The sequence below is a fragment of the Acanthopagrus latus genome, chromosome 15 (assembly GCF_904848185.1).
Source record: "Acanthopagrus latus isolate v.2019 chromosome 15, fAcaLat1.1, whole genome shotgun sequence".
Lineage (NCBI taxonomy): Eukaryota > Metazoa > Chordata > Actinopteri > Spariformes > Sparidae > Acanthopagrus > Acanthopagrus latus.
In genome coordinates this window covers 24,347,881-24,369,093 of record NC_051053.1, presented here as the reverse complement: position 1 = coordinate 24,369,093, position 21,213 = coordinate 24,347,881, and the positions used below count along the sequence as shown (strand labels likewise).

General features: G+C 41.7%; 1 protein-coding gene across 2 annotated transcripts in view; it reads left to right on the top strand.

The window, feature by feature from the left end:
- Positions 1 to 21,213, top strand: part of LOC119034180 (contactin-associated protein-like 4) — a 66,453-nt gene that overhangs the window by 17,830 nt on the left and 27,410 nt on the right. For both annotated transcript variants that reach the window (XM_037124969.1, XM_037124970.1), the window contains exons 2-5: positions 169 to 279; positions 7,497 to 7,690; positions 11,842 to 11,989; positions 14,301 to 14,504. In XM_037124969.1, the coding sequence (XP_036980864.1) occupies positions 169 to 279; positions 7,497 to 7,690; positions 11,842 to 11,989; positions 14,301 to 14,504 (657 nt within the window). The remainder of the gene's footprint in view (positions 1 to 168; positions 280 to 7,496; positions 7,691 to 11,841; positions 11,990 to 14,300; positions 14,505 to 21,213) is intronic.

Sequence of the window (21,213 nt, the reverse complement as noted above, 5' to 3'; positions counted from 1 at the left end):
TCTCAGACAATCACTTCTTCAGCACTGAAATCGAAGAATGCGTTCTCATTGTGAGATGTACGAGGGCAGAAGGAGAAAACACGACGGTCCAATGCCAGCGGTAACTTGTGTCCTGCGAATTATGTCATGATTTTAAATTGCCCGTTCCTTCTGTTCTGTGATTCGCAGAGGTCTGTCACAGTCCGCTGGTATCTAATCTTCTGCCGTCGTCCTTCAGAAGCTCCTCACACTTGTCCGGCAGCCATGGGCCAGGATTTGCTAAGCTGAATAGGAGAGAAGGTGAGTCTGATAATGTTTTTTCTCCTTAATAAATGTGTGTGGTGGAGGCGACTCTCCACACACTGGTGGACTGAGAGATGTTGATCAGTTTGTTTGGTTGCATCTTTTCTTAAGCTGCATTTAGATCAAAGCCTGTGAGGCGAAATTTACCAGCGTGGCGCGGCCGAGAGCAGGAGGTTGTGAGAAATAACAAGGGCAGGACTGTAAACAAAACCAGCAGTACATGCTGTTAATTATATAAATGAGAATATTTCAGGGCTTCCCCTGGAAACACATGGTGAGCCTGTTTCTCAGTGATGCGTTATTGTTGCATTTCACTAATTGCAAATCAATGTTTGAACAAAGAGACCAAGAAATTTGGCTTCAGTTATTATTCCACTTCTGGTTCTCTATAACAGCTTTGTGTTAGGCATCTGTCATAACACTGTATGTTAGCTAAATTAAAAATGTGGGTTTTCATACCAGAATACTTCTGGTAGATTTCTGTCCTGAGATGCTGAGGAAGCTTGAAAATGCACGCTAGCAATGCTTACAAGTTGCTTGAATTTGAACATGTACAAGGTGCAGGAGTCCTGAGGCTGCTGTAACTTCCCAGTATGACAATACACAGAACAACCTAGTCAACAGAATAAATGTTGGCAATGTACGTTTCTGCAACTTTACCTTTCTTTAGGTTCCATTTTCAAGTTTATGCTATGACAGTGCTGTGCTCAGGGTCCGGCAAGGTGTCGGCACAAAGACCATTTGGTTAGGGTCAGGAAAAGATCGTGTTTTGACCACCATAAACACAGCTTGAGATTTCACTATTGCCATCACAAAGACCAGTTCTGTGTCACCACAAACAGGACTGGGAATTATCCCATTTTTCCTTGTAGCCAGCCAGAGGGTTTACCGCTTAGAAATGTTGAAACGCAGTCTCGAACTTAACTTAACTCCACAACCCTAATGTCAACCCTCAATGCTGATTTTGATACTTTGGTCTGGACGTTTGCAAAAGGAAAATGTGAAAAGCACTGAGCTGTGCTGGAAGTGTGTGATGATCACAGTCTTATAGCCGAGTCACATCTGCCTCACCTGCTGGACAGGAGCCGGGGTTAACTGCCAACATTTTATTCTGTTGTAAAGTCATTTTGCCCCCCTCAAAAAGATGCGGGTGAGATGAGTCTTCCCCAGCTGTTTCTCCATATTTAGAGATTCAGAATCACCCAAAACAACTGTAGCCTTCCACTTCAGGTGCTTCAATAATGCAGTTTGGAGTGGAGGACATGCACGGCCCAACACACCTCAGTGGAAGCCGTTCTTCAACCAGATTTTCTCTTTCCCAATCCGAAGATACCTCCATCATGTTTAAAGATGTAGAAAAATTAAGAATTACCATTTCATCATGATAATTAAATGATCATAAAGGGTCTGAATGTCACTGTTAATAAGGAGCAGGAGGTCTCTCCGTCCTATAACACAGCGTGATCTTTCAACAACTCCATCTCCTGCTCAGTTATTCTCCCCGTAGGCCTGTTCACATATAAAATTTAGCAGTTTAACATCAATAACTCATCGCGGTGCTCCTTTCTTCTTCTCTACACTGTGTTCTTTATTTTATTTTTTTACCCCCCAGTGTTGTAGTTGGTTGTGCAGATAAAACCGGCTGTAAGAGGAGGCTTCCCTCTGTTTCTGTTCCAACGCCGCTCACCTCGTGATTCAGATCACGCAGCGTCGAGGAGCTGGAGTCTCACAAACCGACAGATAAAGCCAAGCGTACAGCCCAGTTAAGGCTCTGTTATAGGTACATCTGTTGCAGGTGTTTTAGATAAGTGCATAACACTTTGCAAAACTTGCATGTCATCGGAAGAACTGTGACAAAAGTTGGATTTGAAAGAACACAGTAAATGTGCTGATACGGAGGCTTAGGGAACACACTCCTCAGAGTTGGCTGCTTTGCACTCGTACCAGCCACAAGAATCAGACGGGAGTGTTGTGATGTCTTTGTCTGCGACACAGCAGAGGATCTGGGTGATTTTCATCCACCTGGGAGACGGCGGGAGGCACAGCCTGCAGGTTGCTGTTTCCACGGTGTGTTTGATGGCGAGAGCTGTGAGAGAGACTCACCCGCTGTGATCCCTCGCTTCAGTCAACCCACTCTGTCTGTTTACCGAGCTGAGTTTGATCTGCGTTAAGGAGGATCAGATGCCTCTAAAGGACCATCAGACGTATCTGAATGGCAAAAGCACAAGATATTTATCTGCACGGATGAAAAAAGGAGAAGCAATGAGAAGAAGAGGAAGAATAAAGAAGATATAACCTAAAAGGAAGGACGTGTGAAAATGTGTTCTGGTCCTTGTAGAAAATTTTGTCTTACACCAGAACAGAGAAAATAAAGATACTCTCCAAGCATCGCTTCAAAGTTATCAAACAATATTAAATGTGCGTACACTATAGAGATGAAATATTAAGCCTGTAATCTTGCAATCTATTTCATATTGTGAGGGTTTAACACTTGTAATTCCTCGTCAAGGACTTTTCCTTACAATAACACCTCTCGGGTTACAATGTCTTGTTAATTCTCAACCTGAGATTTCAAGTGAATTACGGTTTGAAAGTGAAGTAGACTGATCAATAAATCTAATTCAGGCTTGAAAGCAGCATCACACACCTCAGATGTGAAAATAAATACTTAAAAGCTTCAATTGAAGAATACCAGCTGTTCTCTGCAGAAATTGCTGAATAAATTAAAAACCCCTGCTCGTTTTTCGTCTCTCCCCCAGCTGCTGCGAGCGCTCCTCACCCTCCGGAGTCACCCTCCGAGGAGTCGCCTCATTCAGAGTTAATTTACCAGCAAAATGAGCAGAGACGCTTACAGCGCAGCACACAGCTCTGTTTTAGAGAAAACACAGAGCTGCTTCCTTCAAACACTGCTTTCTTGTTGCACTATCAACCTGTGCGTTAACCCATGAAAGAGCAGTGTCAATAAAACAAATTGTACTCTAATTCCTCAACCAGTCATCAGCTAGAAAAGTGTTTTTCCCAAGTGGTGAGTCAATTATCTGAATTATAAATCAAAGTAGGATTTAAAAATGTCTGACTACACGGACGAGACTGTGGCACAGATCAGAGGGTGAGCGGGCAAAAAGCTGCTTCCATCAGAATAACTTGAAAAAGGCCCTAATCACACATAAATTATGATTTTAGGCCCCGTTCAGACCTGATCAGACCTGTCAACATGCATCCTCAGCGATCTGATCACAGGTAGACGAGCTCAACACTCTCAAGACACAATCGAGATCCGATCACTCAGACCACGTTGAGAGCTGGTCTGAGCTGCGTGTGAAGGACCACCTACTCAACTGATCGGATCAAGACGCTGACAAAGAAGCGACAACAGCAGGCAGAATTAAATTCACAACGTCTCATTTGGATTAATTCCATGTAACACTTGAACTGGTCACTGCAATAATCCAGACTCCCTTACAAATTGTGTGACTTTAAGAGCTGTCGAGTGGGAACAAACTTAACAAACCTTGTCAAAAGCCTCAGTTTGTCAGTGTACCAGCCTGCCTGCTTCTTTCCTGCCAACATTTAGCAGCTGTTTGAAATCAGAATAACAATTGATGCTAATTGTCAGATTCACAATGTAAACTGGGAAAGCCCCCAGACTCTGAGAGATTAATTACATTTTTGTGATTTGCTGAGTTAACTTTGTGAGACACTGACGACAACAAGTTCTTAAATATTCTGGCATTCTTGTCCATTTGGCAAATGTTCTGCACAAAGATGTTTTGTATTTGCTTAAATAACATTGTTGTCCCATGTGGGTAAATAAGATCTGATCAGTAGAGATGCTTCTTGAGATGGATGATGGATGGATGTTAATACCAGATCTGAATCCGCCCATAGTGCCTCTGCACCAGCACTGCCAGCTGTAATTTAATAAGAATCCATGAAATATTAAATCTAGTAATGCTTAATAAACAATAAACTACAGGATCCTTAGAGGGACATAAATTAGACGAGAATATACGTAAGTAGTCAGACTTTTAACCTTGCTCTTGTGTATTTTGTTTTCATCAAACCTGTCATGATTGACACCTGAAAGCAGAATGATTGGTGAATATTGTTCACATTTCCCATGTTTCTCGCCCTCTACGCTTTATACTGTGACATCTACAACATTTGAGCTGCAGCTTCTAACTGTTTAAAATTTTGCAGAGGACATTATCTGACTGTGGGCAGACACGTACTTGGGTAGTGTCTCGATATTTGATTCAAAACACTTATCTCTGGCAGCGCTGTGGAGTTTTTCAACTACATTTGAACCAACCAACATTACATTATATGCCTGGAGAGTTGGGATGTGTCTGCTCTAATGACTACGAGATGCCGGCTCTGAAAAAAAAACTTTGGCTGTCTGAACATATAAAAGAAACTCAGACATCCCTAGGAAATGCAAAGTTGATCAAGTTTTTTTTTTTTTCCACTTTAAATTGGGGTCTGACTCCTCCGATGTACATCCTGGGGAAGTTTTGAAACTTCTTCCTCGTATGTTGAGGATTCAAAGACGAGGACTGAAGGGGATTTTCCTTTAATTTTCCCAGAGGGCCCTTGCTCAGCCTCTGACTCTCCTGATAACCAAGTGGCTCAATTGGCAGAGAGCCTGGGCTCAGAAGTTCTCTCTGGAAGAACTTTGTCAGAGACATCAATACATTTCTGCAATCTATGGCTGTCACGACAAAAGGAATTGTAGTGAATAAAGGATGACACTGATACAGTCAGTGGCTGTCGGTATTAATTAGAGATTTGTCTTCAGTCGTCAACGAGTGAGCAGTTTCAGATCTAAAAACACATCTCAGCCTGTCGTATATCAGTGTGAATTATGATCTGTTATGACTCATTGCAGTTATGTTATTTTCTGATTAATTCTTTTGCGTGTACTTCTATTTCTATGTGAGAACATTTCCTTTCCTTGTCTTGACAAGACTATCTGAAGGTTAAAACGTTAGTTCAGTTCATTGTTTCTCCTCTGGCTGTCTAATGCAGATGGCTCCTTCAAACACAGCTACTTTTTCATGTTTAACCTGTTTGTTTGTCTGGCTTCATCACTGGAACATTGCATCACTGATGCTTGGTACCAGTAGATTGTGTTCACCTGATGCTTTAATGTGAATATGCTGACCATATTATGATCACCATCTTGTTGTGGCATTCACCCCAATACAGAGGTTGGTTGTTGGTGTTCCTTGGCGTGTGTCAGTCTAGTGAAAAAGTCCATATGTAACTGTTTGAACAGGCAGGTTTATCATTTAACTGAGTTGGCCATGGCTGACAGTAGCCATTTTTTTTTTTAGTTGCTGCACTGAAACTGAGTAGCTTAATTTTTGAGGGACGCTACAATATGTTGAATGCTTCAGTAACCATTATGACTATGCAATCATGTGTGTAATGACAAATAAATGACCTTGTAACCTTGTTGTTACCTTGTTCCTACTCAAACTTTGCCCAAGACTCTCTCCCAAATGGGAACGAGAGAATAAGAACGATAATTATGTTTGGCATTCAAGTAGAAATGGTTACCAGAGAGGGAGAAAGGCTAATTTTGGGCGAACCATTCACCAATGGGAAAGATGCTCAGAGGATGCTGCAGGGCTTGTTAAATCATCTAAAAGGAGATTGTTAAAAAGTTCTCGGTGGAGATTTGCTTTTTATATTCAGTATTTTCCACCATAATAACTTGAGTATATCCTTGAAGTCTAACAAACGCGTCAGGAACAATATTTAAAATCCTGCATTGTGAACAGCTTTTGGTTGTACGTTGCCAAATTTGTTGGCATCTTCAGTTGGAAACCAAAGACAGGATCACAACCCTCCTGTACTCAGTCTAGTGAAAAGGTCCATATGTAACTGTTTGTACAGGCAGGTTTATTATTTAACTGAGTCGGCCATGGCTGGCAGTAGCCATTTTTTTAGTTGCTGCACTGAAACTGAGTAGCTTAATTTTTGAGAGTTGCTACAATATGTTGAATGCTTCAGTAACCATTATGACTATGCAATCATGTGTGTAATGACAAATAAATGACCTTGTAACCTTGTTGTTACCTTGTTCCTCCGCAAACTTTGCCCAAGACTCTCTCCCCAATGGTTACCAGAGAGGGAGAGAGGCTAATTTTGGGCGAACCATTCACCAATGGGAAACATGCTCAGAGGATGCTGCAGGGCTTGTTAAATCATCTAAAAGGAGATTGTTAAAAAGTTCTCGGTGGAGATTTGCATTTTATATTCAGTATTTTCCACCATAATAACTTGAGTATATCCTTGAAGTCTAACAAACGTGTCAGGAACAATATTTAAAATCCTGCATTGTGAACAGCTTTTGGTTGTACGTTGCCAAATTTGTTGGCATCTTCAGTTGGAAACCAAAGACAGGATCACAACCCTCCTGTACTTACATGAATGTGTGTCTTTTCTTAAACAAACAAAATGGGGGCCGACTGGGAAAACGTCCTCTAGTTGTCCCTAAGTTGTGGTTGAAGTTAGAGACAGTCAGCAGTGAAAGAGGCCAGGTGAAGGATTTTATGAAGAGAGACAAGATCAAATCTTTCCAGATGATGTTCTGACAGCGACATGTCACTTTGGCCACACAAGCACGCACACCTTATGGCATTTTAATTATTCAGCATGTCTTCATCTTATGGTCCTCGGCCCCTGTACTCAGATTATATGAACGTCTGCTATGAACTGGCCACTTTAATATTACATAAGGCTTGCAGTGTTGACCATAAATGCCTCATCTGCAGATTTTATTATGCAGAGAACAGTCCTAAAGCTGCAGATTAAACTCTTTTGACTGTTCCAAATTAAACATCAAAGAAGGGAGTTGATAAAGCCTTTGTGCTCAGGGCTTTTAAAAGTCTGGAAAAGTTTGAGTCTGATGAGATGAGTTTAGTGAGGTTGGTACTTTTTTTTTAAGAAATAAGTGAAAACGCTGCATAGATTTGTGTCTGAAAACTTTTTTTTTTTGTTAATGAGATGCAGATCCGTCCGTGTACCTGAGTCAATATGATGAATGAATTTTTATCAACCTTTGATTCTCCAGCACTCTTAACTAACATTCTTGTCTAAGACTTTAATCAGTGTTTAAAAGAGCACAAATATAATTTTTATGTTGAGAAAAGTCAGAACTTTCCTCTCTGCATGCTGAAAAGGTGTTTCTCTCTTTCTTCCTCCAGGAGCCGGAGGCTGGTCTCCTCTAAGTTCAGACGGATATCAGTGGTTGGAGGTCGACCTGGGTGAGCGGACACACATCACCGCCGTCGCCACGCAAGGCCGCTACGGCAGCTCTGATTGGCTGACGGCCTACCTGCTGATGTTCAGCGACACAGGGCACAACTGGAGACAGTATCGACAGGAAGACAGTATAGACGTGAGTGCATTGTGTTGCGTGTAATGACTTGTCAGAGTTAGGAGGAAAAGTCGGGATCATCAAAACAGAAACCGGGAGAGACAAAAGCCTGTTTTCAAAGCAGGCAGTCTGACATGTCACAGAAAGGAAAGCACAGGTGTTACTTATAATAACGGTTCAGTTGTATTGATGTGTCCCAGTGAGCCTTGACAGTGATGCACAACAACGGGATCCTGAGACCGAAGGAGCAAAATGGAATTCACTTTTCTTTTTTTTCTTTTTTTTTTCTCACACCTGTTTTTCCAGCTGGGATAAAAAAAAAAAGTTGACACAAATATTTGTGCATATAACGTGCTGATAACTGATTTAACACACTGTGCTGACTAAATTTTACCATTCACCGCACCAAAAACAAAAGAAACAGGTGAAAGGACAACGATTGAAATTCAATGAGTATATCACAAATAAAAAAAATCTGACAATTTTACAGAAATGTAATATTATTATTATAAGTAGAAGGCCAACATTGGCAGAGTCTGTAACACACAGTTATAGCTGAAAGTAGCACTGATGTCAATGGTACAAAAATACCCAAAAGCTTTATTTTAAAGCTGAAATCTGCAACTTTTCTGCTACTCTCCAAAGCAACAGCAAGAGCAAATACTCAGGTTTCGTTATTTACTGATCTAGAGGAAACCATGCTGGTTCTGAACCATTTCAAGTCCCGATGCGAAGAAGAAACACATATCAACAAGACTTTGACACAACACCAGAGCGTTCTTCATCGAGGGAATTCCCATCTGTTCACTCTTGTTTTACCTCAGTTTCTATCACTTTGCCAGAGCTTCTGCTGTTATCTCCAGGAAAACCCTACAATTTATTCAGAATTAACAAAGAAACCAGCATCTCATACTCTCTCCTTTTAGAAATGCACTTTTTTTTTTTCTCTCACTTGCTGTACTGACCACATTACACTTGAATATGTAAAGGCAGTCAAGCGTTACCTCGCAGGCAGCGGCCGGTTTAGACAGAAAACTCTCCCCATTACAGTGATGCTGTGGCGAACGGCTTCAATTTAAAGCTCATGCGAGGTAAGAATCTCACAGCGAGGGGAAGACTAATGTCAGGCTAAGGCTCCCTTCAGAGAGGGAGGGAGAGAACAAGAAAAAAGGCTTCTCGCCGGCTTAAAAGCTTGTTGATTCCACACTCAGCATAAATCAGGATAAATCCACAGCATGTCTCAAAAGTCCTCCTAAAGCTCCACATATTAGTCAGCCTAGTTTATTTGGCTTTCGGGGAACAGAGTTGACTGCTGAGCTGCTTCATCAGTCACAATTCCTCCGGGACCTTTTCTTTCTTTTAAGCTTAGAGGCCAGAGAGTCTGCGAGGCTCGGCAACGCTCTGGCCTTCTCTAATTTTCTCTTCTCTCCTCTGTCTCGCTTCACATCCACTGGAAAGGTGTGAAAGAGCAGATGGAGTTGGGAATCTATACTATCCTAATCAGGGAATATAGCATCTTGAGGTGTTAATAGAGGTAAAGGAAGTGGAGGAGGTTATAGAGTCCCCTGTGGGACAGGTGAAGGCAATTCTGTTAATGAACCTCATCTTGAAATGCAAATATGGGTTCTTTGTGCTAAACAGGAGAAGAGCTAGAAACCAACAGTAGGATGTGAAGATGTGGAGGGTTAATGCAGCAGATGTGAGTTATATTTAGTTACATGAAACTTTACGGATGAACTGATTTCACTACATTCTTCAGTGATGTTTTACAGTGAGAAGAGACTTGTCTATTTCTGTAGCTGTCAGTGGTTTGAAGTATTCAGAGGTGAGAGGGCTCAGGTGATTTTCCTCGGCCTTGGTGTAAAATGTGAAGGAGAATTCATAAGGAAAAGACAGCTTACCGTTTTTTAAAGGATGGATGGTCTGGTGAATGGAGGGGGGACAAGTAAGGATCCCACTGCTTTTTTTTTGTTTTGTTTTTTTGCAAGACCTGCCCAACTCTGCCTTTGATTGGATGCCTTCCCCATTGTTAGAAAAATGACAATAACCTCCCTTCCCTCTCCATCCCCCCTGAGATCCATAGTGGACAGATTATTGAGCATTATAACATTGTTTTAATCATATTATGACAAGATAGTGATTGTGTTTCAGTGAAAGTAAAGAGCCAAAGCTTGTAATCAAGAATTTGACTGTTTCATCTTCATTCTCCCCACAGGCCGTTCAAAACCAGTTTGTCTCATGTCCAAGACCGCCGGTGATTTTCTCAGAATCCCACCGGTTCTGTCAGTTTCGACTTGGGTGTTTAATTGTCTCTAGCGGGGGGGAAGGTGGTGGGAATCACACTTTGCTTGCTGAGTGAACCATATGCTGCAGGAGGGACGAGGCGTTCCTCAGTGCTCGTATCATGACTGCCACTTACTTCTGGGTCACTTCACTCAGGAAACCTTCTAAAGCAAGAAGCCAAAATGTGATGACTTAGGCTTATGTTGCCAGTCCTGCCAATCAAACATGATCAAAACACCACGCTGCCTCGCTTTGATGGCACATATTTAGTCATGAATATTTCATATTCTAAATATTTTATGTTAAAGTGAAATCCTCAATACTAGAAGTAAATCTCCAGGGGCTTTGATTTTGAAAATACTGACACACATGGGAACTGATTCCATGATCTTTAAAGTTTATTTCTCATTTAACTTTTGAATCATTTTACCAACATGTCAGTGGAAGTAGTATTAAAATATGTTGTGTCTTCAACCTGTTATTATATGAGGATGTAGGACTTCAACTGTAGCGTAACTGAGGTTTTCTGTGTCGGCACTAGTTAATGTAGTCTTCTGTCAAGTTAAGTTTTGGTGTGACTCCCTGACTTTGTCCCTCTTTCACTCTCAGCTCCCATATAACAGCTTTTCTCTCCTTGCTTTGCTCCCTGACTTTCCCCTCAAATCTCCGTCCTTCAGTCTTTAATCAAAGCCTCCCGTTGGAGGATTTTCTACCTTTACTCAGGTCGTATTTCAAAAGCGAATGCCTCAACTAAATGAAGTGTTTGTTCTCCGTGCCCTCCTCAGCAGGAATGTGTGGAGGTTAGGACTCTTTTTAAAGCCGTGACATCACCGCCACAAAGACTTCCGAGTGATAAGAATTCACTCAGATAAGACAACATGTCAGACGAGCAGCAGCACACAGCGTGGCGAATATGCAGATGTCCTTCAGTCGTCATGCTATCTATTCAAAAACAGGCCTCCCCTCTCCAAGGAAGGCAAATCTCATGTGTGTGTCATTCTCATGTTAAATCACAACACCGGGCAGACATTTTAATGTCACAAGTTTTCAGAAAATCTCTTAGAAGGTCCAGATCAACTACAGACCAGCGGCGTGTAGCCAGAAGGGACTCGGTGGTTCGTTCAAGGACTTTTCATCCAGGTATTTGAAGGAAGACATCGCTCAATAAGCCACGCTACAGTTGTTTTACTTTCAAACAGTGCTGGAGTGCTGTAGTTAAATTGCGTGTTGAGCTTACTGTATTTGCATATAAATTAAAAAAAGGATGAAGCGCCCAAAGCTAGAACAAAGTTAAAACACCAAAATGGCATTTGGCCAAGAGTGAAATACATCACAACCAAAATCAAACAGACACTGAGTCACAAATATGTGACCAGTCATTGTTTCCTAAGACTATTTTACCTCATTGTTGAAGCCGAAGCACCTGAAAAGAATAATAAAAGTAGAGACATGGATATGGTTTAGAGATTATATAAAGGCTTGAGATCAAGTTTAGCTTGAAGCTTAAAAGGTAAAGCGTCTGTGAGCACTGCAGAGGTTAATAAATGTTATTCTCCATGGACTGAGTGTGTACCAAAGCGTCTAAAACATATAAAACTACACCTAGTGCTTCACAAATCTAATTTTCTACCTGATTGAGAAAGCGTTCAGCAGGAACGTGGCCCTATCTCCACAATATTCCCCTCATTAAGAGGAAAATCAAACGTATCACTTCTCATAAAAGCCCCGGGGACTGCACTTCAACTTCAATAAAAAAGATGAGAGAAAATCGACGACAATAAAGATCCAGAGGGAGAGTTTAACAGTTATCTTAGAGGTGTCACACAAGCAATAACTGGAAAGACAGAAAATCCGCTAACACGTTGTTTTTATTTTTTTTATTTTTACAGGCATTTCCAGGTAACACCAACGCAGACAGTGTGGTCCAGCACAAGCTCCAGCACCCGGTGATCGCTCGCTACGTCCGCCTGATCCCCCTGGACTGGAATCCCAACGGTCGGATTGGACTCAGACTGGAGACCTACGGATGTCACTACAGTCAGTTTGGGCTTTTTTTTCTTTGTTTGTTTTTTTAATCCTTCACTTCCAGACATCAACTGAAAAGATGGCAGTCGACACCTGAACATGAGTGTTACATTTGATTCTCTATGTTTAGTTAAATCCAATTTAGAAAGAGCAGCCGTGTTTTTTTAATTGTTAATTGGATGAACTTCTATACACGAAGTTTAGGAGGATTCTTTAGACTACACAATGTTTTTGACAATGTGACTTGACAGAGTTTGCCATCTTTTACAACTTGCCGATATCATGAAGTCTAAACTGGACCTTTAGATGTCGTAATTTTTCAACATCTAAAGAAGTCTTGAATTGCCTGGGATCTTTTAAAGGACCAACATTTCATCAGGGGCAGATTGAACGAGCGGATCTCTACTTTCTCTGGCATGATACATGATGGCATTTCCATCATCTAAGATGGCATTCACAGTATTTTATTTCATTGAATGAATTTGTCTTCTCTCATCCACCTGTACCCTTTGGTATTTTTATTCATTAGCCACGGCTGACACAAAGGAGAGGAGGCTGACATAAAGCACGGATCAGCTGACACTCCATCCTTTTGTAATCTGTAATTCGTTTTTTTTGAGGAGGGGGTGAAACACGGATGGCTCGCCGACAGTCCATGAATGCCTCAAAATGTCATTGTTTGTTCAAGAAAATGAACTTCTTGTTACCACCGCCAAGGTTATGGTTGATGGTTGACTGGTTGGTTTGTCAGCAGGATTACACAAACAATACAAAAAGGATTTACTGTATTTGAATGGAGGATGGGTCTGATCGGGCCATTTTTCCTCTCATTTTGTTAAACATTGTGAGATTGGGCATTTGTCAGGGAATAATGGATGGATCTTGGGCCTTGGTGGAGATTTGTGCTCTACTAAGTGCCATTCTAGTTTGCATTTTCTATTCATTGGCACAGAAACTTCCATCTCACCCAAGCAAATAAACCTCCAGCGTGTCAAATTTCAGAGTTTTAATGTGTCTAAAAATGGACAGAAACACATCTTATATCACAGTTTACACAGATTTGATGCGGAGCAGATGGTGAGCAGGCAGCAGATCAGGGTTAGTTAGGAATTAGCCAAGTGTGACAAACTGCGGGAGCCTGGCTGGCACCTGGTGGACAGGTGAGGAATGGGCAGAACAAGCAGAAACAGCATGTGAAGAGAAGCAGTGAGGGCAGAGGAGGCAGGAGAGGACACAACAGCTGTGCTCATGGCAGAAATAGAAAACCTCTATGCTGTTTGAGAGATGAAGTTTCATTATGTTACATGAATGCTTGCAGAAGTAATTTGTAAGAAGTCAAGCCAGTGTGAAAAAAGTTAATCAGTTCTTCCTTGGCCCCAGACAGTGTTCATGCAAATCCATCTCTGCAGCTAGATTAAAAAAACAAAACCCAAACAAATACACAACCAGTCCCACACACACAACTGAGCTGGAACAGGCAATTACAAAATGAGGAAATAACACGACTGAAACTATGAGATTGTTGTAAATCACGTTGTGATATCAGACAACTCAATGCACCAAACATTTTATGGAGTAGAGACGATCTCGTTCTGACTCGTGACTTCTACTCAGCCCTCATTCTGATCTCAACTACACACCTGTAACATTTCAAGACTGCACAACAGCTCAAGAGACCAAAGTTCATGTCCAGTTTGACCCCAAGAGTTTCAGTGATTTGTTCTAAAGTTATATTACGTAAGCAAGTTACCGTATGTAGATTACGTCACTTAGCTAAACGCGGCTATTCCAACTCAAAGCATGATGATTTTTCAAAACCCAAACCAAGCAGTAACCTCACCAATAACAGCCCAAAACTCACAATATGTGAACCGTTTGTCAGCAACAGTGTAACACTGCATATTCCCTGTAACGGAGCCATTAATGTGCAAAACTGACACTAGAGATGTAGACAGAGCGTTGTAGTTTGAAGCCCCTGACCAAGCTGCTGTATTTAGATATTAAAATAACAAGCTTGTGCGTTGGTTCAAATTGATGACATGGTGAAAAATACTGTAATTTGGGGTTTGCGCTGTTTCCAGCATCACTGTCAGCAGTAAAGCCTCAAACTCATTGCATCCAGTAACTGATGCATCACAGCTGACATTTTTAATTTGGTGCTTTGATAGTGACACAGTGGGCGTGAGACTCGTAGCAGAGCAACACTCAGCACCATGACAGTCAATGTTAGTGTATCATCTTCTTCAGAGTGACATGACAGACACAGACAGTTGTTGTGAACTTTGTTTTTGAATTTAACGTTTGGTTTTTGTCGCTTCTTCAGATTCCGACGTGGTGAGCTTCGACGGCCGCAGCAGCCTCCTCTTCAGGTTGAGTCCCAGGCCGAGACAGATGGCGCTGGAGAGCATCTCTCTGAAATTTAAAACCCTGTGGAACTCTGGGATACTGCTGCACGCAGAGGGACACAGCGAGCACAGCCTCACCCTTGAGTTGGAGAAAGGAAAGCTCCTCCTGCTCCTCCGCAAAGGTACAACAGATCCTCACACACGCCATGTCATGTCTGCTCAGAGTCAGACCAAGGCTGCTTTAAATTATAAAACAGGGACTTGAAGCCGGTTTCTGATTGGTCAGATATGATTTCAACCGATGTCGAGTTTGTTGTACTTTAAAGAAGCATTTGTATATGATGCAAATATATTGGTAACTGTTGTATTAGCAGCCATGACACCTTCCAACAGACTGAATCTTTTCTGTCACCAGGCCAAGTATTTACTGCAAGCGATCACATGCATGTCATGAATCTTGCTGCTCTGATTAATTTGTGGTTGTGTGCTTAGCAAGATCAATAATCTATGAGATTGCTGAACCTCGCTGCATGTTTTATTGCTCTCTCCACAGAACTGCTGGTGGATAATATAAAATAATCGTGACTTTAAGGGATGCTCTTCTGATTTTACACATTAGGTGAAGTAGGTGCCGCCTGTGCAAACAGTTGTATAATATCTTGTTTAGCTCTGGAGGGAGCTGAAACAATAACCCAGATGATTTCATATTCCATGTTTCTAATTGAGCTTCAGATTTTTTGCACAGAAAGCCTGCTTTACAAAGTGTTTAGAGCTCAACTGATACAGTCCGTCGTCACTCATAACGTATCAAATACAACAGCGTGGTTTGTGGACTTATGCTCCTAAATTTGACGCTGTAGTCAACCTTCTTGTGTCACTTCTTGAAGCGTCGCTCTAGTGCAGTAGTGTAAAGAACAAGGAGTTTGGGTCAGGGGGTGGTCGGGCTGGTTAGCTGGGACATACATGGGACTTTCCCTCTGTAGATCAAGATCAAGCGTCCCGTTTGTCAGCAAGAATCAAGAGTGATTTGTCTTAAGTTCTGTGATACGTAAGCTGACGTGACTCACGCAACACAACACGAGTTACAAGAATGAACAAAGCTGATATGTGACATTTCTGTCAGTGAGATTTAAATTATGTTGCCCCACATTGCATGTTACGTAGTATTGCCAACTTGACTGCGGAGCCATTATTTTGAAAGTCTAACCACATGTTGATTATTGTGTATTATTGCTAACTTGGCTGTGGCACCTTTATTTTGAAAGTCTAGCCACAAGTTGCATTCCGGGTACAGATTCGGGTACAGATGATTATTTAGCGTTAAAGTACTAAAAGTCAGGATGTTTCCATATCTGCTGACCATTATTTTAACTTCTCTCAACTTATGGAAAGTGGAACTAAACTGCTGGACTGCTCATTTTGTCGCTGACCTCATCTTCTTTTAGTTGTTGTTTGGTTTGTATATTCGGTTATGCTGTTGATTTACATTGCAGTGAAATACTCTTCAGACAAGCGGTGGAGAAATATTTCCACTCGCTGGCATTCGATTTATGTGTCACACTGCTCTACTATTCTTCATTTCAGTGGCTTCTAAACTGCTGAGCTCATGTCCTGCAGTTTATGCTGCCTCATATCCATATCCATCCTGAAGTCATTTGTTTAAGAGCAGCACCACATACAGTCACATCTCATGAGAGACTGTCCTCCTCACACAGACACCTACATGGCTTTTGTGAATTTAATAAGGATAATTAAAGGTCTTAGCCTGCTGCAGCAGTTGGTGGACTAGATTTATGCATGAATTCACTAAACAATTTATTCTCTTTGTGGTCACAGGAATGTAGCAGGAGAACACTGATGTGTGCACAGTTGAAAAACTGGCTTTGACTTCTAAATGAAATGTTTTTGGAGGGGAAAACTTATTATTGTCAGTCTTGTGTCTCTGCTAGACTTAATTTGGGAGAAATGTGGACAGTTAATGTTTCTGCAAACCATTGACATGTACACAATTGTGCTATTATCTATCACATTGACAAGAAGTCATGTCATTTCACTTTCCCAATACATACTGGCCTCCATATCGGTAAGGTGGAGAAGATGGTGGTGGAGTTTCAACATTTGTAAGCGTGACACCACTGGATATTTTAAGGAGACCTCGGGACATTTTCAATTATTTATGACGGGAAGTCAGGACGTCTCTTGCTGCGTTTGTGGTGAGCACAGCAGGTATTTTAAGCCAAAATATAGTTTTCCTAAACCTAACAAAGGGGTTTTTGTGCCTAAACCCTCATAAGATCAGGAGTTATTCAGGAGCTGTTCATTAACAACACCATTATCTGGATTTCTGATTTGTTCCTCGCTCTTTCCTCTGTTACACATCTTTGTGTATCAGGTGTCTCTGTGCATGCCTGTCAATAAAACTTGAGGAAACAGACTGAGGGGAAAATTTACCATTTGTAAACCAATTTTACCTTCTCTTTCTGCTGTGCTATAAATGTAAATTTTGAGGCTTGAACTTGACTTGATTCATTTCAGACATGCCGCTGCCTTGAAGAGTGACAACAAGGTTAATTGTGTTTTTCTTTTTCTTCTTCGCTGCGACACAATGAAAAGGGCTTTTTTTTTTTTCTTCATGTTTTCTCCTCAGGTTGGGTAGAGTTGTTTTCAGGAGCAAACCTCTCTGATTTGTTTTCGATTCTTGTCCAGAACTTGTTCCTTGCACACTGATGGATTTGGGGATTTGAACATTTTGGTTATTCAGCATTGTCTGTCAGGCAGAGCTGTTATACAACATCATCAGAGTCCGTGATACATTAGTGGACGTGTGTCTTGACTCCAACCGGGGATAATCGTGGCTTTATGGCTCCGATGACGTAATACCTAGGCCACTGATGCACCCCTTTAAAACTTCCACTTTGAAAAACAGAGATAAATACCACACACCTTTACCTGCATTCCATTCTCATTAGTGTGTGCACGTCTGGCCTCCACTGTAAAACCCCATTATGAGAGTTTTGCTCCCCGGTGTACCCTAAACAACCTTCAGAAGCACTTAACAGAAGACACTTAGTTCCACTCTGTTTGCCTGGAGCCGTCCAAACTGTTTGAATAAATACACTGGCTTATTAAAATTCATGCGCTCTCTCCAAAAGCATCTCATTTCCTTGCTGCTATACATTCATCATAATGTTTGTAGTTCCGTAGCTCACTGGCTCATAATTACGCTCAGCTTGTTTCTCTACTTTTGGGAGAGTGAGTGTGCCAGGAATCAGTGTTCGCTGATCTTGTGCCTTCTGGCTGAGCTTTTTGTTTGTTAAGGATGAAGGCTTCAGTAAGAAAAAAAAAAAAAAAAACTAAGTGTTTCTTTTTCCTGAAGATGAGAGAGAGCTTGCCAGATATGAATAATGTATAGGATGGTCTTATATGTTATGTATGCTTAATTTCAAGTTTAGAAACTCTCAAGTGGTAAAGTTGTTTGAATGAAGGAAGGCACGCTGTATGTGCAGTTCATGCACGTTGTGTACACGCATGGAGACAAGACAGAATGATAGAAAATCAAACCCAACAACTGAATGGATTGACGGACAAAATGACAGATGTATATCGCTGTATCCTGACAACATGAGCGTTGCAGGGTACCAGACATACCTTCACCGCACTGAGTCTAAAGTACTTGGTTGGGTTTAGGAAAACATTGTGGTTCAGCACTTCCAATCCAATCACCGGGAGATGTTATTCATGTACATTTCTTTACGTTCAGTTTTTTAGTTCTCTCTTGTCACAACACTGTGTTTATTCTCTTCTTAGGTTTGGGCACAAGAAACACTTGGTCAGGGTTAGGAAAACATTATACTTTGGCCTCAAATGTGTCTTTTGGTTGCTGGACACGGCTGGAATTGGCCGATTTCCTGTCAAATATATTCTGCCTTTGTTGCCATGAGCAAGACTGTAAATTGCCCCCAGCTTTCTGTAAATATATCCAGTGATGCGAATGCTGAAACGCAGACTCGAGCCGCGGTCACCGGTTTCGCCTCTAACTCATCCCCTCTGCATCCTGCTGTTATAGTCAGGTAAATATGTAATGTGAACATCACATTTTGTACAAATGTTAACATTCTCTCTGGACCTGAGCGGCGGTCTCCTGGGTGACGCTCCCTTGCTTGTTTGACTCAACCATCAAACCCAACCTCCTGTGGACTTGTTGCTCTCTTACACCCCCGACTTCCTCCTCTACTTACAAATTGCTGCCTTATTACTGCCTAAAAAGAAACAGAAATATGAGACATAACAAGCTGCTGTCATAGTCGACCTATATGGTAGTTTCTTCTGATAAGGACAGCCTGCGGAGAGCGCAGGGAAAAACTGATCAGGGAATTGAACTCTATCGTGCTCTCTATCTGTGTGGTTCACTTATGACCTGGAGGAATAGGGTTCAAATTCTTCCCAGAGGAGTTGACAGGAGCTGCCTCTGGAGCTCCGAGTTTCAGATAGAAGCTGTTGAAATGGAGAAGATTGATTTGTGGTCGTATTAAAACTGCTCTGCCTGGAGGCTCGAAGGCTGCTGGAGCCTCCATCACGTACAGACTGAATGGACTGTAAGCACCAGAAATATGCCAGAAGCGCTGGTCTGTCGTGCCCCATTTTATTTGATTTCATTTGTTCTCCACACAAAAATTAAGAATCTTGAGCATTGAGAGCTGTTTCTAAGCACCCTATACACGAACAGATGCTCTTTGGATGCTGATGATGACTCATTCTGGATACAGTCTGTCAGCTCAGCTGTCTCAGTGAATGGTGAGCTGTGTGTCATGTTCAATACTGCAGTATTGACTTACCATGCTATTCTACCCGGCTGGATTTATAGGAAGGCGCCTCACTGGTGTTCAGTCTTACAGGGTTGTAAATAAAGAGCTTAGCCTTCATCCGACAATCAACACATTCATGTCAGAGAGAGCCGGCTGTGCTTAATTTTACAGCTCACAGCTGACTCGCTGCACTAACACAGAGGCCATGTTTGACTCACAATGACAAGCTGATTAGCCGCAGAGCTTGTGAGGCTGAAACGGGCCCTCCATTTAGTGGCTTGTTTTATCAAAATCAAAGTGTTTTTTTGAAGCGAGGCGTCTTCAAACACTTTCTGGAGTCGTATCTGTGGATATGTTTAAAGACTGCTGATTGTTGCTGATGTTTAAAACTCGCCGATGGTGTTGACTGATTTTGCAGACAGGCGCAGACATAAAATACAAAAGGAACAAAGAAACAATTACAGTGTCTGCTTGATTCTGGCAGCGCACAGAGTTCTGACAATTTGACAGCACCTGCGTAATAACAAAGTTTAAACTCATGTCGTCAATGCATGTTGAAAAAAGTCTCCCAAAAGTAAAAACTAAAACAGAAGTGGAATGTTATGTAATAATAACCTTTTCTCTGATTTCTCAAAAGGATTTCATACATTTTCCTCCAGTAGAACTTGTTCTGAGCAGGTCCAAGGGTTTCACGTCACGCCCCTGTTGACTGATTATGTGCGCCGTCGTGATCATTTAAGCTGAACAGAATTAAAATGAAAGTGCTGAGGTGATTACAGTCCCGCTGACATCTGATAAGACCTGTCAATATCTTCCAACAAAATTAGATTCAGAGATGTAGCAGCAGACGCAAGGCAGTCGATGATTAGGTGATATTGCCTCGGGGAGCTGTCTGGAACGATCTAACGCAGAACGCCAAGCTGTAAGAAGCAAAGCCGGCTTTGAGGAACTTGAAGCAGCTTCTCGTGTAATAAAAACAGGAGAAGTTCAGACAGTTCACTTTAAAAAATTGTTTACTTACTGGGAAAAGGATGAGATGGTTTACGTCGGAACAACGGCGCATGTTGGAGAACGTAAATGTAAGATGATTTGGAGCTACATAACGCTACTGAAATAATCACCTTTTTAATCACCGTTTTAAGCAGACAGAAAGCAACCTCCACATCCGTCTTTCAACTTTTATATGTCTTAGTTATATCCCTCCATCTCCCCGTCCCCGGTCCTCTGCCACCTGTTGCTGTTTGGCTCTAATAGTGTTGTGCAGCTTTGTTTCCCACTTACAGAGCCAGGTCTGAACAAACGAGACGGGAAAATGACACTTAAATCTAAAACAACAACAAAAACAATGAACCCAAGATGTTTGGACAAACTGCTGATGGAAAAAAAAGTTAAAATTGCCTCAAATTAAGTCCCATTTATCTCACTGAAAAGCCACTTTCTAGATGGAATTGTCTTATATTAAGTGTAATAAGAGGTTTTTGACTTGGTTTTAAACAGATACTTATTACTGCAATTGGCAGGTTACTTTCTCTTGCAGGGATTTAATGACAGGACCATCACTGCATCCTGCCCAAGACGATAATGATGCAATAGAAGATTTTGGGGACAAACTCAGTATTGTGTCATAACGTGAAGAACGAAACATTCCCCGTCTCTGTCAGTTTTCCATGCAAGCCTGTTTGTTATTTGTGGACATTTTGAATTGCAGCGAGACTTTGGATTTCTTTACGAAGGACTCGGGGCACCATGCACATTCTCCAACAGCTGGCTTCCTGTACAAGTTCGTCGGAGCCTTTTTAATATTTTGCAGCTGCGTTCATCGCGAATGTCGAATGAAAGATTTGTGTATTGGTAACGATTAAATACACTCGACCTCGCCTTCATTTCCCCGTTTCCCTCTCCCTTTTGACATGTGCTCACATCTGTCTGCTGATGATTAAGTACTCGTCACTCTCTCCCTCTTCATCTGTCTGTCTCCTTCACTCTCTCCCGTCTCTCTCTGCAGTGCCAAAGTGTCTGTCTGACTGATCAATGATGATTGATGAGCGAACACATTTGACTCTGTCTGGGCCTCTGTCTGTCTTCT